This window comes from Ovis aries, chromosome 6, assembly GCF_016772045.2.
Source record: "Ovis aries strain OAR_USU_Benz2616 breed Rambouillet chromosome 6, ARS-UI_Ramb_v3.0, whole genome shotgun sequence".
Classification (NCBI taxonomy): domain Eukaryota; kingdom Metazoa; phylum Chordata; class Mammalia; order Artiodactyla; family Bovidae; genus Ovis; species Ovis aries.
In genome coordinates, this window is record NC_056059.1 from 66983419 (window position 1) to 66999090 (window position 15672).

The 15672-nt window shown below is 40.1% G+C and overlaps 1 protein-coding gene across 7 annotated transcripts in view; it reads right to left on the bottom strand.

Moving 5' to 3' along the window:
* CORIN (corin, serine peptidase) overlaps positions 1–15672 on the bottom strand; it is a 297895-nt gene that overhangs the window by 8085 nt on the left and 274138 nt on the right. For all 7 annotated transcript variants that reach the window (XM_060417076.1, XM_060417075.1, XM_060417074.1 and 4 more), the window contains 2 exons: positions 7047–7318; positions 4858–4991 (listed from right to left, as the gene is read on the bottom strand). In XM_060417076.1, the coding sequence (XP_060273059.1) occupies positions 4858–4991; positions 7047–7318 (406 nt within the window). The remainder of the gene's footprint in view (positions 1–4857; positions 4992–7046; positions 7319–15672) is intronic.

A 15672-nucleotide genomic window follows, 5' to 3' on the forward strand; every position in this document is an offset into this window, starting at 1 on the left:
CCAATATAAAATAATTATGCATGTACATATTACCATTTTAAACCTTACTTCAGTTGTTTTTATAGTTGAGTTCTTTTTGTTTTTCCTTTTGTGCTTTGATGATTTTCTTTTGAAGTATGCTTGAGTTCCTTTCTTTTAGATTTCTGTGAAACTATTGTATGTGTTTAATTTGTGATTACTATGGAGTTCAAATATGCTGACCCATTACTGTACTTGCTTTAAATTTATTATACTCACTTTTACAAAAATTTTGATTGCTTCTTAATCTCTGTACTGGCATATTTAAGTGATCTTCAGTCCTTCTCAGTTTCAACATCAGTCCTACCAATGAACAAACACTGAGGACTGATCTCCTTTAGGATGCACTGGTTGGATCTCCTTGTAGGCCAAGGGACTCTCAAGAGTCTTCTCCAACACCACAGTTCAAAAGCATCAATTCTTTGGTGCTCAGCTTTCTTCATAGTCCAACTCTCACAGTCATACATGACCACTGGAAAAACCATAGCCTTGACTAGACGGACCTTTGTTGACAAAGTAATATCTCTGCTTTTTAATATGCTGTCTAGATTGGTCATAACTTTTCTTCCAAGGAGTAAGCATCTTTTAATTTCATGGCTGCAGTCACCATCTATAGTGATTTTAGAGCCCAGAAAAATAAAGTCAGCCACTGTTTCCCCATGAAGTGATGGGACCAGATGCCATGATCTGTTTTCTGATTGTTGAGCTTTAAGCCAACTTTTTCACTCTTCTCTTTCACTATCATCAAGAGGCTCTTTAGTTCTTCTTCACTTTCTGCCATAAGGGTGGTGTCATCTGCATATCTGAGGTTATTGATATTTCTCCCGGTCATATTCATTCCAGCTTGTGATACTTCCAGCCCAGCGTTTCTCATGATGTACTCTGCATAGAAGTTAAGTAAGCAGTGTGACAATATGCAGCCTTGACATACTCCTTTTCCTACTTAGAACCAGTCTGTTGTTCCATGTCCAGTTCTAACTGTTGCTTCCTGACCTGCATACAGGTTTCTCAAGAGGCAGGTCAGGTGGTCTGGTATTCCCATCTCTTTCAGAATTTTCCAGTTTATTGTAATCCACACAAAGGTTTTGGCATAGTCAATAAAGCAAAAATAGATGTTTTTCTGGAATTCTCTTGCTTTTGATGATCCAGTGGATGTTGGCAGTTTGATCTCTGGTTCCTCTGCCTTTTCTAAAACCAGCTTGAACATCTGGAAGTTCATGGTTCATGTATTCCTAAAGCCTGGCTTGGAGAATTTTGAGCATTACTTTACTAGGGTGTGAGATGAGTGCAACTGTGTGTTAGTTTGAGCATTCTTTGGCATTGCCTTTCTTTGGGATGGAATGAAAGCTGACCTTTTCCAGTCCTGTGGCCACTGCTGAGTTTTCCAAATTTGCTGGCATATTGAGTGCAGCACTTTCACAGCATCATCTTTTAGGATTTGAAAGCTCAACTTGAATTCCATCACCTCCACTAGCTTTGTTCATAGTGATGCTTCCTAAGGCCCACTTGACTTCACATTCCAGGATGTCTGGCTCTAGGTGAGCCAGACCACACCATCATGATTATCTGGGTCGTGAAGATCTTTTTTGTACAGTTCTTCTGTACATTCTTGACACCTCTTCTTAATATCTTCTGCTTCTGTTAGGTCCACACCATTTCTGTCCTTTTTTGAGCCCATCTTTGCATGAAATGTTCCCTTGGTATCTCTAATTTTCTTGACAAGATCTCTAGTCTTTCCCATTCTATTGTTTTCCTCTATTTCTTTGCATTGATCACTGAGGAAGGCTTTCTTATCTCTCCTTGCTATTCTTTGGAACTCAGCATTCAAATGGGTAGAGGTTTCCTTTTATCCTTTGCTTTTTGCTTTCCTTCTTTTCACAGCTATTTGCAAGGCCTCCTCAGACAGCCATTTTGCTTTTTTGCATTTCTTTTTCTTGGGGCTGAAACTCCAATACTTTGGCCACCTGATGCGAAGAGCTGACTCATTTGAAAAGACCCTGATGCTGGGGAAGATTGAGGGCAGGAGGAGAAGGGGACGACAGAGGATGAGATGGTTGGATGGCATCACCCACTCAATGGACATGGGTTTAGATGGACTCCAGGAGTTGGTGATGGACAGGGATGCTTGGTGTGCTGCAGTTCATGGGGTCGCAGAGAGTCAGACACAGCTGAGTGACTGAACTTGAGCAATCTTTTTATGTATTTGCTTCTCCTCCTGTGATTTTTTCCTTTCCAGTAGATTGTTGCTTCTTTTCTACTTAGAGAAGACCCTTTAATATTTATTTTCAGTTCAGTTCAGTTTAATTGCTCACCTTTGTCCGACTCTTTGCGACCCCATGAATCGCAGCACGCCAGGCCTCCCTGTCCATCACCAACTCCTGGAGTTCACTCAGACCCACGTCCATCGAGTCAGTGATGCCATCCAGCCATCTCATCCTCTGTTGTCCCCTTCTCCTCCTGTCCCCAATCCCTCCCAGCATCAGAGTCTTTTTCCAATGAGTCAACTCTTTGCATGAGGTGGCCAAAGTACTGGAGTTTCAGCGTTAGCATCATTCTTTTCAAAGAAATCCCAGGGCTGATCTTCTGAATGGACTGGTTGGATCTCCTGCAGTCCAAGGGACTCTCAAGAGTCTTCTCCAACACCATAGTTCAAAAGCATCAATTCTTTGGTGCTCAGCTTTCTTCACAGTCCAACTCTCACATCCATACATGACCACTGGAAAACCATAGCCTTGACTATATGGACCTTAAGGTTGGTTTCATATTGCTCAATTCTTTTAGTTCTTGCTTGTCTGAGAAATTCTTTATCTTTTTTTATTCTAAATGATAATCTTTCTGGGTAGAGTATCCTAGGTTGAAAATTTTCTCTTTCAGGTTTGAATATATGATGCCATTTCCTAGAAGTGGTGATCATCATATTAATAACTTACCAATGATATAAACCTAACTAATGAGAAGCCCTGGTGGCTCAGTGGTAAAGAATCTGCCTGCCAAGACAGGAGACATGGGATCAAACCCTAGGTCAGGAAGAGCCCTTGGAGGAGGAAATGGCAACCCACTCCATATTCTTGCCTGGAAACATCCATGGACAGAGGAACCTGGTGGGCTACAGTCCATGCAGTCACAAGGAATCAGACACAAGTGAACACACAAGCCTAGCTAATAAGCATAGGCCTTTCAAGGGGCTGACTAAATTGTTCTGTCTGAAAGCCTTATTGATTTTTAAGCAAAATTTACTGGAAACATTTTGATTAGACATATTCCAGTTTTTCATCTCCTCTTATTTAAAAAAAAATTAAGATATGCTGTGCTACACAACTTAGTGACTAAACCACCACTACCACCACTTATTTATGCTAGTTATTAAAATGGGGTATGTTTACAGCATCCCTACATTTCCAGATCAGAAACTTAGCCACATAATTATTTAGAATCTATTTTTTGGAGGATTCTGTCTAATGTCTACAGAAGTAGGAGCTATTTTTACCATAAAGGGGCCAAAAGTCCACTTGGATAATGAGAAAAACTTCACATGAAAGCAAAATCTAAGGGCTATAAATAAAGGAGTCTTCAAAAGAATGAGCAATTGCTTCCAGCTAGAGGGGAACATAGGATCCCCTTAAGAGTAGAGTTTGAGCTAAGCTTAGTGAGACCGGTGGACATGTTAGCTGGGAAACAAGTGAAGCAGCAGCAGTTTGAAATGAAAGAAGGATACAGATAAAAGCACAATTTGGTCCTCTTTTCCTCTTCATAATACTGGACTTCAGGCCAAAGTTTGTTTGGTTTCAACATTGAGTCCCATTATTTCTAGACCTTAACAGAGGACCATGGCCTCCGATGTGTCCTATTGATGCAGTTAAGGAAGATAATGAGAGGTTCTGATGAATAATTTTGCTCTGCTGCTTGCTAAGTCACTTCAGTCATGTCCAACTCTGTGTGACCCGAGAGACGTTAACCTACCAGGCTCCCCCATCCCTGGGATTCTCCAGGCAAGAACACTGGAGTGGGTTGCCATTTCCTTCTCCTAGACTTGGTAAAAAAAAAAAGTAGCCTTTTGTCTCTCTTCTTTTCTACCTGGGGTTTTGTTAGAGAGCATCTGGTATGTGTTTAAGATGCCCACAGTGTGGAACTGCCACCACCAAAGAAGTTGACAGGACCCAATTCTTATTATTATATGAGCACGACTACACCCATGTCTATGTTGGGCCTTAATTTGTCTTTCAAGAATCAACCTTCCATCCCCTCCCTTTAGTAGTTACCATTTCATTTTACAGTTGAGGTTAGGTCTGCCTGGCAAAAAACAAACTGTTTTGCTTTGGTTTTTAAAAGACTTTCATTCAACTTGAAGTAAGAGAAAAATAGAATTGAATAAAAAAGCTGCGCAAAATTAGACTAAGACAAACTTGAACATTTGCAGTGCACTGTGGAGCATCCATTTCTATGAAAGGACATAGAGCTCTTTGTAGAGAGCTGTCCTGAGGCATGAGTTTTTGGTGAGCCTCCGGGTCATGTTGGCAACACAGAGAAATGTGTTCACATTAATCCTTGCTTCTAGGATAGTTAGTGGCCAAGCACATTCATAACTTCATTCTACCACCTTAGTCCTGGGTGATAGGGGGTAAATTACTTAACCTCTATGGTCCCTTTTTTTCCACAAGTGATGATTATGAGAATTCAGTGAGTTATTAAAAAGTATTTAGAAGAGATACTGGAAACATCTGATAAGTTATTTTCAAAAACACTTTCCCAAAGAGCCACGCATGAATAATAATGAGCTTCTATGGACCCACTGAACCTATTGCAGAATTGAATCTCTTTGGTAAGCACAGAGCAACTTACCATGCACGAGTCAACTGTGCCAGACTCATAGCCAGCACAGATCATCCGGTTGGTGATGGTCTTCATGTCAAAGTAGGACTGACACTGCTCCAGAGAAATAATGCGTACTTCTCCCTCTTGCAGCTTAAAAGGCACTGGATTTTTTTAAAAAAGAGAAAGAAATAAAACATGAGCGTAAAATGACTCAAAAATTAGGCTAGTCATATAGGAAATCATTACATGTTTATATCAAGAAAACCATATTCTTAGAATGTTATTTCAAGGACAAAGCTCATTTAGAATCAAAATTTTCCAATTAGAAGTGCTGATAGCAGTCATTCCATTAGTCAAGTCCCTCCATTTTGTTAATGAGAAAATGGAGGCACAGACTGGTTAAGTAACCTGGCTCATGGTTTCCCTTTCATTTTTTACAAATGGGTTTTCTAATTTATTTTTTGTGTTTTGGTTGCACTACACAGCATGCAGGATGGATCCTCCACCAGATATGGAACCCAGGCCTCTGCAGTGTAAGCACTGAATCTTAACCACTGGCCCCACCAGGAAACTGCCTCCCTCTCTTATTACATGCGGCAACATAAACAATAGGTATTACAATGAAAATAATCAAGCCAGAGCTCTGCCCCAGATGGGAGGCTGCCAGCTCTGTGACAGCTCAGCATGTGAGTCCATTCTGCTAAAGTTCAGATCATCTGTTCAGAGTAACAGGGGAATGGTTGTCCCATCCTTGGTTTAAACAATAATATCTCACCACATGCTACAGTAGCCATCATTAGATCAGAACCTTTAATCCTAGAAGATATGTCAGAAAGATGTCCAAAGGGAAAAGTGTCCCTTAGTGTCAGCAGAGAAAATGTGTGAATTCCAGCTTGCCTGAAAGTTCTTGCCTGGGAAATCCCATGGACGGGGGCCCTGGCAGACTACAGTTACAAAGAGTCAAACACGACTTGGTGACTCAACAACAAAAGGTGGATAACAGGACACCGATATGTATCATCATCCCTGAGAGCTGCAGTACTACACTGACATAGTTGGCATGGTCAGTGCTTACTATTAAAGAAAATAGCAATTAAATTCTTACTCTAAACTTTTAACAGGTCAAGCAAAGTAAGAGCCCTTTACAGGCAGCTGAGAGACAGCAGTACAAATTTCTAAATTTCTGTATGTTCTCAATGGTGAAAAACAGTATTTCCTCTGAGATCAGAAACAAGACAAAAATGTCTACTTTCGCCACTATTATTCACCATAGTTTTGAAAGTCCTAGCCACGGCTATCAGAGAAGACAAAAGGAATCCACATCGGAAAAGAAGAAAAAACTCTCACTGTTTGCAAAGTCGCTCAGTCTTGTCCGACTCTTTGTGACCTCATGGACTGTAGCCTACCAGACTCCTCCATCCATGGGATTTTCCAGGCAAGAGTGCTGGAGTGGGTTGCCATTTCTTTCTCCAGGGGATCTTCCCAACCCAGGGATGGAACCCTGGTCTCCCATATTGCAGGCAGGCGCTTTAACTTCTGAGCTACCAGGGAAACCCTGATATTATACATAGAAAATTCTAAAGATGCTACCAGAAAACTACTAGAGCTAATCAATGAATTTGGCAAAGGTGCAGGATACAAAATTAATACACAGAAATCTCTTGGCTTCCTATACACAAACAACAAAAGATCAGAAACAGAAATCAGGGAAATGATCACATTTACCACCTCATCAAAAAGAATAAAATACCTAGGAATAAACCTACCTAAGGAGACAAAAGACATGTACTCAGAAAACTATAAGACGCTAATGAAAGAAATCAAAGATAACACAAACAGATGGAGAGATATACCACATTCTTGGATTGGAAGAATCAGCATTGTCAAAATGACTATCCTACCTAAAGCAATCTAGATTAAATACAATCCCTATCAAGGCAGGGATAACTGATCTTGCATGTCAGCTCCAAGCATCTGTAGGGGCTCCCTGGAGAAATGAGGTATAGAGAGGGACTTCTGAGGTTTCATTTGGGTTTGCAAATTTAAGTGCATGACGAAGTATTGACTTCTACAATTTGCGTGGAAGGGGGGGAGTGACACATGCTATTTGTGACTCTCTAAGTGAAAATGGGAAATGATTACCAAAGGTTAGGAAGTACCCTAGTGTTTTCCAGTTAAAAGCTGAAAGGTAAGTGCTCCCAAGAATCCTGACTTACTTTTGTTGCCCATGTGTCCCCAGCCTGTGATATAGCAGTAAGTATCAGGTTCTAAGGACTGATCTGGGCTGGGTAAGCAGACTGGTCGGACGTAGCTTGTTTCATTGATGTCTTGGCTTAGCTCCACTATGCTGATGTCATAGTCCACCACCGCTCGACTGTAGCGAGGATGCAGGATGATGGTCTTCACAAGGCGCATCTGCATGAATGTTGATGGGTGGTCTAGGTTATTGATGCCAAACACCACTTTCCAAACGGCAGCATTCTCTCTCCTAAAATAATGATCCAAGAGCTATTAGCATCTTAAACTGTGATTTATCTTTAAAAATTTATATATGATTTTTAAATATTTTTTTATAAATAATGGCTCTTTCCACTCCCATATCCCACGTATTCTTATAAAAACTTATATAACCCTTGAGCAATTGGTAAATATATTGTTGTGGAAAGCAAAGCTTGGGCTTCCTAAATGGGGCTGCTCTGGAAAATAACACTTGTTCACTTTGAAAGGGAGACAGTAGTTCCTTGCTTCATTGACTGGGAAAGATGATGAAAAGTCATGAAGAAGAGACAGGAGAAAAAAAATAAAAGAGAATGAAAACCAGAGGTTAAGTGATCCCTCCAAGAAGGACCCAGTGCATCAGAGAAATGTCAAGTTTTCAAGGAAGGCTTCTGAAAATTTCTAGCTAGCAACTTAAAAAAAAGGTCACCTACAACTTATAATGGGTAGTCTCAGACATCACTGCTTTTGAACACTTGACAGGAATAGTCTATCTAATTCCACTTTAAAACACCTTCCCACTTGACTTCGAGAACTCCCCATGCTCCAGAATTTCCTCCTGTTTCTGGCACCCCTTCCTCTCTGTTGCGTCCTCCTCCTCTGCTCTCAATGTCTTCACTGAAGTGACCCAGAGCTCTGCCTTTAGTCTTCTCATTCTTCACTTACCCCTTTGAAGAGCTTACTTAGTCAGATGGCTTTAAATGCCACCCAAATGGCATTTGTAACTTTCAAATGTGTATCTCCAGCTCCATCCTCTCCTTTGAGCTATAGAATCCATTCTACAGTTATTTGCTATTTACAGCCACCCATTACGCAATATTGGATCATCTCTGTTACACACAGCACTGAAAGCATCAGCAAGTCCTCACTGCTCCACTTTCAAATATATCCTGAATCTTGTTTCCCCTTCTGCCACCGCTACAATCCTAATCTAAGCTACTCACCTCTCCCAAATGGTGGCCCTTCTTTTACTCTTAACCCCTACAACCCAGTCTCCTCACACAGAGTGACCTTTTAAAAGATAAAATTATATAAAATTTGTTTCCTGTTCATAATTCTTTTCAGATTCTTTTCCATTATAGGTCATTAAAAGATACTGAATATAGTTATACAGTAGGTCCTTGTATAGTCAGTATTTGAAAATAACTAAATAGAATATAGCCTTTAAAAATTATGAATTGCTATGTTGTACACCTGAAACTTATACTGTACATCAATTATACCTCAATAAAATTGATATTATTTGAATATATATAATACCCATATAGAGACAAATATAGCTCTATAGATATATAGATATTGTGCTGGGGATTTCAGTAACGAGCAAGAAAGATACAAACTTTAGGATTGAGTGAAGATATACAATAAAAGAAACTATTATAATAAAATGCAAAAAGTGCTACGGCATGAACATTACAGGATAATGTTACAAAATTGTTTTACTTTTTTAAAATTTTACTTTACAATACTGTATTGGTTTTGTCATACATCAACATGAATCTGCCACGGGTGTACATGAGTTCCCAATCCTGAACTCCCCTCCCAACTCCCTCCCCATACCATCTCTCTGGGTCATCCTAGCACACCAGCCCCAAGCATCCTGTATCCTGCGTCTAACCTAGACTGGCAATTCGTTTCTTACATGATATTATACATGTTGTTTTTCATTAAATAAAACCATCTGTTACAGAACATGTCATTCTTTCTCCTTTTTCTTCCTTCCTTCCCTCTCTCCCTTTCCCTGTTCCATTTTTCAGTTTAGAGGAGTAAGCATATGACCATCTGAGAAATTCAACACTCACTCAAATTCTATTGTTTAAGACATCTGAAATAGAATAATTATTGATCTCAAATGTCTACCTATTTAATAGCTTCTTACCTCAATTCAAAGCTGCTAAATTTTGGTTACAAAAAATATTCATCTATCTGCTTAAATCACAGGTGGTATGACAAATAGTTGAACACTGCAAACTATTTGGAACAAAATGAAATTGAGTAAACTTTACAGACTTAATTGCTATATCCCAGTTAATGTAATTCTAACAGTAAAACATGTTAATAAAACTGCTAAACGTTATTATATTCAGTAGCCTCTTGTGACACAAGCTACTGTCAGTTCAGTTCAGTTCAGTTCAGTCGCTCAGTCGTGTCCAACTCTTTGCAACACCATGAATTGGAGCACACCAGGCCTCCCTGTCCATCACCAACTCCTGGAGTTCACTCAGACTCACGTCCATTGAGTCAGTGATGCCATCCAGCCATCTCATCCTCTGTCGTCCCCTTCTCCTCCTGCCCCCAATCCCTCCCAGCATCAGAGTCTTTCCCAATGAGTCAACTCTTCACATGAGGTGGCCAAAGTACTGGAGTTTCAGTTTTAGCATCATTCCCTCCAAAGAAATCCCAGGGCTGATCTCCTTCAGAATGGACTGGTTGGATCTCCTTGCTGTCCAAGGGACTCTCAAGAGTCTTCTCCAACACCACAGTTCAAAAGCATCAATTCTTCAGCGCTCAGCCTTCTTCACAGTCCAACTCTCACATCCATACATGACCACTGGAAAACCATAGCCTTGACTAGATGGACCTTTGTTGGCAAAGTAATGTCTCTGCTTTTCAATATGCTATCTAGGTTGGTCATAACTTTTCTCCCAAGGAGTAAGCGTCTTAATTTCATGGCTGCAGTCACCATCTGCAGTGATTTTGGAGCTCCCAAAAATAAAAGTCTGACACTGTTCCCACTGCTTCCCTATTTATTTCCCATAAAGTGGTGGGACCAGATGTCATGATCTTCATTTTCTGAATGTTGAGCTTTAAGCCAACTTTTTCACTCTCCTCTTTCGCTTTCATCAAGAGGCTTTTTAGTTCCTCTTCACTTTCTGCCATAAGGGTGGTGTCATCTGCATATCTGAGGTTACTGATATTTCTCCCAGAAATCTTGATTCCAGCTTGTGCTTCTTCCAGCCCAGAGTTTCTCACAATGTACTCTGCATAGAAGTTAAATCAGCAGGGTGACAATATACAGCCTTGACGTACTCCTTTTCCTATTTGGAACCAGTCTGTTGTTCCATGTCTAGTTCTAACTGTTTCTTCCTGACCGTCATTATGGCATTAATACCCACCAAAAGCAAACAAACAAACAAACAAAAACCCAAACAGGAAATTCACATACTTCAATATTCAGTAAGGACATTGTTCTATTTTCCTTTTTGTTAAGATCATGGCATCTGGTCCTATCACTTCATGGGAAATAGATGGGAAACAGTGGAAACAGTGTCAGACTTTATTTTTTGGGGCTCCAAAATCACTGCAGATGGTGATTGCAGCCGTGAAATTAAAAGACGCTTACTCCTTGGGAGAAAAGTTATGATCAACCTAGATAGCATATTGAAAAGCAGAGACATTACTTTTCCAACAAAGGTCCATCTAATCAAGGCTATGGTTTTTCCTGTGGTCATGTACGGATGTGAGAGTTGGACTGTGAAGAAAGCTGAGCGCCAAAGAATTGATGCTTCTGAACTGTGGTGTTGGAGAAGACTCTTGAGAGTCCCTTGGACTGCAAGGAGATCCAACCAGTCCACTGAAGCATATCAGCCCTGGGATTTCTTTGGAAGGAATGATGCTGCAGCTGAAACTCCAGTACTTTGGCTACCTCATGCGAAGAGCTGACTCATTGGAAAAGACTCTGATGCTGGGAGGGATTGAGGGCAGGAGGAGAAGGGGAAGACAGAGGATGAGATGGCTGGATGGCATCACTGACTCAATGGACGTGAGTCTGAGTGAACTCTGGGAGATCGTGATGGACAGGGAGGCCTGGCGTGCTGCGATTCATGGGGTCGCAGAGTCAGACACGACTGAGCGACTGAACTGAACTGATAAGGGGAAAAATAAAGTCTTTTAAAATGTTTTTTCCAAGTCTGGAAAACACCAGGGAAAACAATAACCTGTTGTTCAAAAGGGGTACATGAAGTGAGGGAGGTGTGTAGAAATGCTGTATTAGTATATTAAGTGTGTGCTAGAAAGAATGAGTCACTCCCTTCGGGGTAGAAGCAAAAGAGGAAAGAGGACACAGGGCTACATGAAGGCCACACGAATCCAGTTTCATTAAAAAGTACCCAGTAGAGAAACACAGGAACAAGCTATGTTTATGTAGTCCTTTTAGAAAAGAGTTAAATTGGGCTACAAAGATGAAAACCCAAGTAGAGCAGCTGAAAATCTTTAGCATCAGGGGGATTTTTTTCTCAGTGCTGTCAGACTTCAAAGCAACATCAGGAAAAACTGGCCAATCCTTAAAGAAGTTTGTACAAACATCCTCATGAAGCCAGGTGAAAAAATTCACAATAACAATAAAAAATGACTGAGGAAGGTGTTAAGAGACCTTTTTCTCCTTTAATTCTTGCTCTAGATGGCATTTCATTACCAGAAATTCACATTTAATTTGCTTCATGTTTATACTCCTGTCTTAACAATGAATAGACATTATCGATAACGTTGAGATAATATGATTTCAACTCCTAATTCTTCAGTGATCACTCTAGACAGAATACACAACTACTTATATACTTCAGATACACTATGATGTCCAGGGGAGTTTATACAGAATTGAAGGCACAAGGTCTCTGGACACAATAACCAATTTCAGTTTGCAATCTGCCACACTCAACTCTAGCTTAAACATAAACTCACCACATTTTCACTTAATTCAGCTGGCCAGGTTTAGAGATTATCTTCTATCTTTGCCTTTTCTTAAGAGCACAAAATTTCCCCTTTTTTTCATCCTGAGTTTACTTTGAATAACTTATACTATTTATCCTTTTTCAGAAAATAAAAATAATATTTATAATTAATATTTGTGATAGAAATCACTCTGTTTTACAACACTTACTCCATAAATAGCACAGCCAGATGGTGACTTGGAAGTATTAATAGTTTGAATAGCATCATTGCTATTCTACAAATCTTAGAAACCTCTTAACTTTTAATATTGCACCTGCCCTTGGTAATTTTTTTTAAAGAATTCTCTGCAACACACACAGTGAATAGACTTTAGAATAGAGTGACCACAAAGCAAATGCATAAAGGGGCTGAGTATAAGTCAATAATAGCAGGTGTCAGACCACAAGACTTGCCATCTCCAGGGCCATCTGCCTCTCAGCTCCCACTCATGGTTGTTGTGTTGGAATGTCCAGTGAGACCTGACCTTCAAATCGCTTCAGAGAAGCCAGAGTTCTGGATTTTATGTAAAGCATACATAGTTTGAAGTGCTGACTGAAAGTTTTTAAATGCATCCAACAAGCAAAAGAGATCAGATCTAGATCTGTGGTTTCCAAGTATTTCTACATGTCAGTTAAATCATCTTCTCACCAGTTATGAGGTGTAAATAGGAATGCTTATTCCATTTCACAGTAGAGAAAGCAGTGACTCAGAGCAGATGAGTGATTCATCTAAAGTCACAGAGATACTAAGTGATGGCAACAGACCAGAAAGCCTTTAAACCTCTAACACAATCTTTATACTAAGCTTCTCTGAAACAAAGAGGAGAGGTCATAGGCATCAGCACAGGAATCAGGTTTTGGCCACAGAGGGGAAAGCATGCATGATGGGTGGAGGCTGGCTGAGGAGTGATAGGAGGGCAGACATCAGGAAGATACCTTCTCTTTCCTGAATGTGTCCCCCAGATATGATGGAGATCTAGCCTTCAGTGATGAACTTAAAGAAGTGAACAATTCTATTATCCCAGGGTCCAAAAAAAGCAAGAAAAGGGGATAGTCAGATGCACATCCTAGACCTTGAGAATCAGATTTAAGAATATTTTGAAAAAAAGGACAATGTGTCCAGAGATTCTTAAAGCAAGTACAGCTAAACAGAGAGGGGAGAGTTTGAGTTCCAAATTCTGATTTACCATCACAAATTATTGTAGTAAGAAAATGAATCAGCTAATAAAGTAAATGTAGCAACATATGAATCTCAGAGCTTTGAAACTGGTAAGTTTATCACAGAACAGTGGCACAAAATTGCAGCAACTGTCAAAAAGTCTTAGTCATAGAACCCCCTTCCACCATTGCTGGGAATGTAAACTGGTACAGCAACTACAGAGAGCAGTATGGAGGTACCTTAAAAAATGAAAACCAGAGCTACTGTATGATCCTGCAGTCCCACTCCTGGGAATATATCTGGAGGAAACCATAATTTGAAAAGATACATACACCCCAGTGTTCACTGACACACTCTTTGTAATAGCCAATACATGGACACAACCTAAATGTCCACTGACAGGTGAATGGAGAAAGAAATATGAATAATAGTCATAAAAAGAATGAAATAAAATCATTTGCAGCCATATGGATGAAGTCAGAGATTATCATACTAAATCAGAAAGACAGACGCCATATGATACTGCTTATATGTAGAATCTAAAAATAAAGTATACAAATGAATGTATAAACAAAACAGAAATAGACTCACAGACACAGAAAACAAACTTATGGTTACCAAAGGGGGGGATAAATTAGGAGTTTGGGATTAATATATACATACAACATGTAAAATAGATAACCAACAAGGATGTACTATTTAAGAAGGGAACTGTACTCAGTATTTTGTAATAATCTATAAGGGAAAAGAATGAATATTATGTATATGTATAACTGAATCACTTGGCTGTACATCTGAAATAAACAAAACATTGTAAAGTAACTTATTTCAATAAATTTTGTTTGCGGCCATGCTGTGTGGCTTGCGGGATGTTAGTTCCCTGACCAGTGATTGAATCTGGGCCCCTGGCGGTAGAAGAATGGAGTCCTAACCACTGGACCACCAGGGAATTCCTTCAGTTCAGTTCAGTTCAGTTCAGCCATGCAGTTGTGTCTGAATCCTTGGGACCCCATGGACTGCAGCACACCAGGCTTCCCTGTCCATCACCAACTCCCAGATTTTACTCAAACTCATGTCCGTTGGGTCAGTGATGCCATCCAGCCATCTCATCCTCTGTCATCCCCTTCTCCTCCTGCCTTCAATCTTTCCCAGCATCAGGGTCCTTTCAAATGAGTTGGTTCTTTCCAAATGGTGGCCAAAGTATTGGAGTTTCAGCTTCAGCATCAGTCCTTCAATGAATATACAGGGCTGATTTCCTTTAGGATGGACTAGTTGGATCTCCTTACAGTCCAAGGGACCCTCGAGAGTCTTTTCCAACACCACAGTTCAAAAGCATCAATTATTTACTGCTCAGCTTTCTTTATAGTCCAACTCTCACATCCATACATGACCACAGGAAAAACCATAGCCTTGATTAGATGGACCTTTGTTGTAAGGGGGGTTTACCCCATGTCCAAGAGCAAAGGGAATTCCTTATACTTCAACAAATCAATCAATGGGGGAACAAAAAGGAAAAATTAAAATGGCTCTTAGCAAAATAATGTGTGAGAAGAACAAGAAAAGAGGACTTCTATCTGGGTAAATAATTTAATATTAGTAGTAAACTAAAACAAAGCAAAACTATTTGAACTTTCCTTAACTTCTAATACCTTCATTCAAGGAGAATGATCTTCAGAGAACATCCCAGAAGATTCATCTTCCATGTGATAAAACTTTTAAGTGCTTAATACATTGAAGTGTAGAGTTGATGCCTGGTCTAAGACTATGGGAGGAGTCAGTAGTAGATAAGGTAACATTTCTAGTTCCACCATAGACTGGGCGGTTTAAACAACAAACAGTTACATCTCATAGTTGTTGAGGTTAGAAGACAAAGATTAGGACACTAGCAGGGTCAAGTTCTGGTGAAGACTCTCTTCCTTGCTTATAGATGGTGATCTTGATGTATCTTTACAAGGCACAGGGAGAGAGGGCCAACTTTCTTGCTCTTCTAAGGACACTTATGCCATCATGGGGTTTTACCTTTATGACCTAATCACCTCTCAGGGGCCCCAACTCCTAATACCACCCTCTTGGGGGTTGGATATTCAACATGGGAACACAAATGTGCCGTCCATAACACACCTGGAGAACTAAAATGTTCAGTATTCTAAAAAAGGAGAAGCTGCAAAAAAAAAAAAAAAAGAGAGAGAGAGAGAGAAAGAGGTGGGTGGAGGGGTAGGTCAGTGACATAAGGATTTTCTTTGTAGTTTTAGAAGAAAAGTGAATAAAGTATTTCAAAAAGGATGTAGCCCTCAAATACTGGGGAGGGTTCCAGTAAGTTGGAAACTGAAAATTGACCATTGGATTTGACAAGATGGAAGTCACTGAAGACTTTGGTAAGTGCCATTTCAAGTGACCTTGACGAGAGAGCAACCTCAGTGCCCTGAGGTGAGTATAGCAAGCATAGCAGTGGAGACAGCGACTGCAGGAAACTCTGAG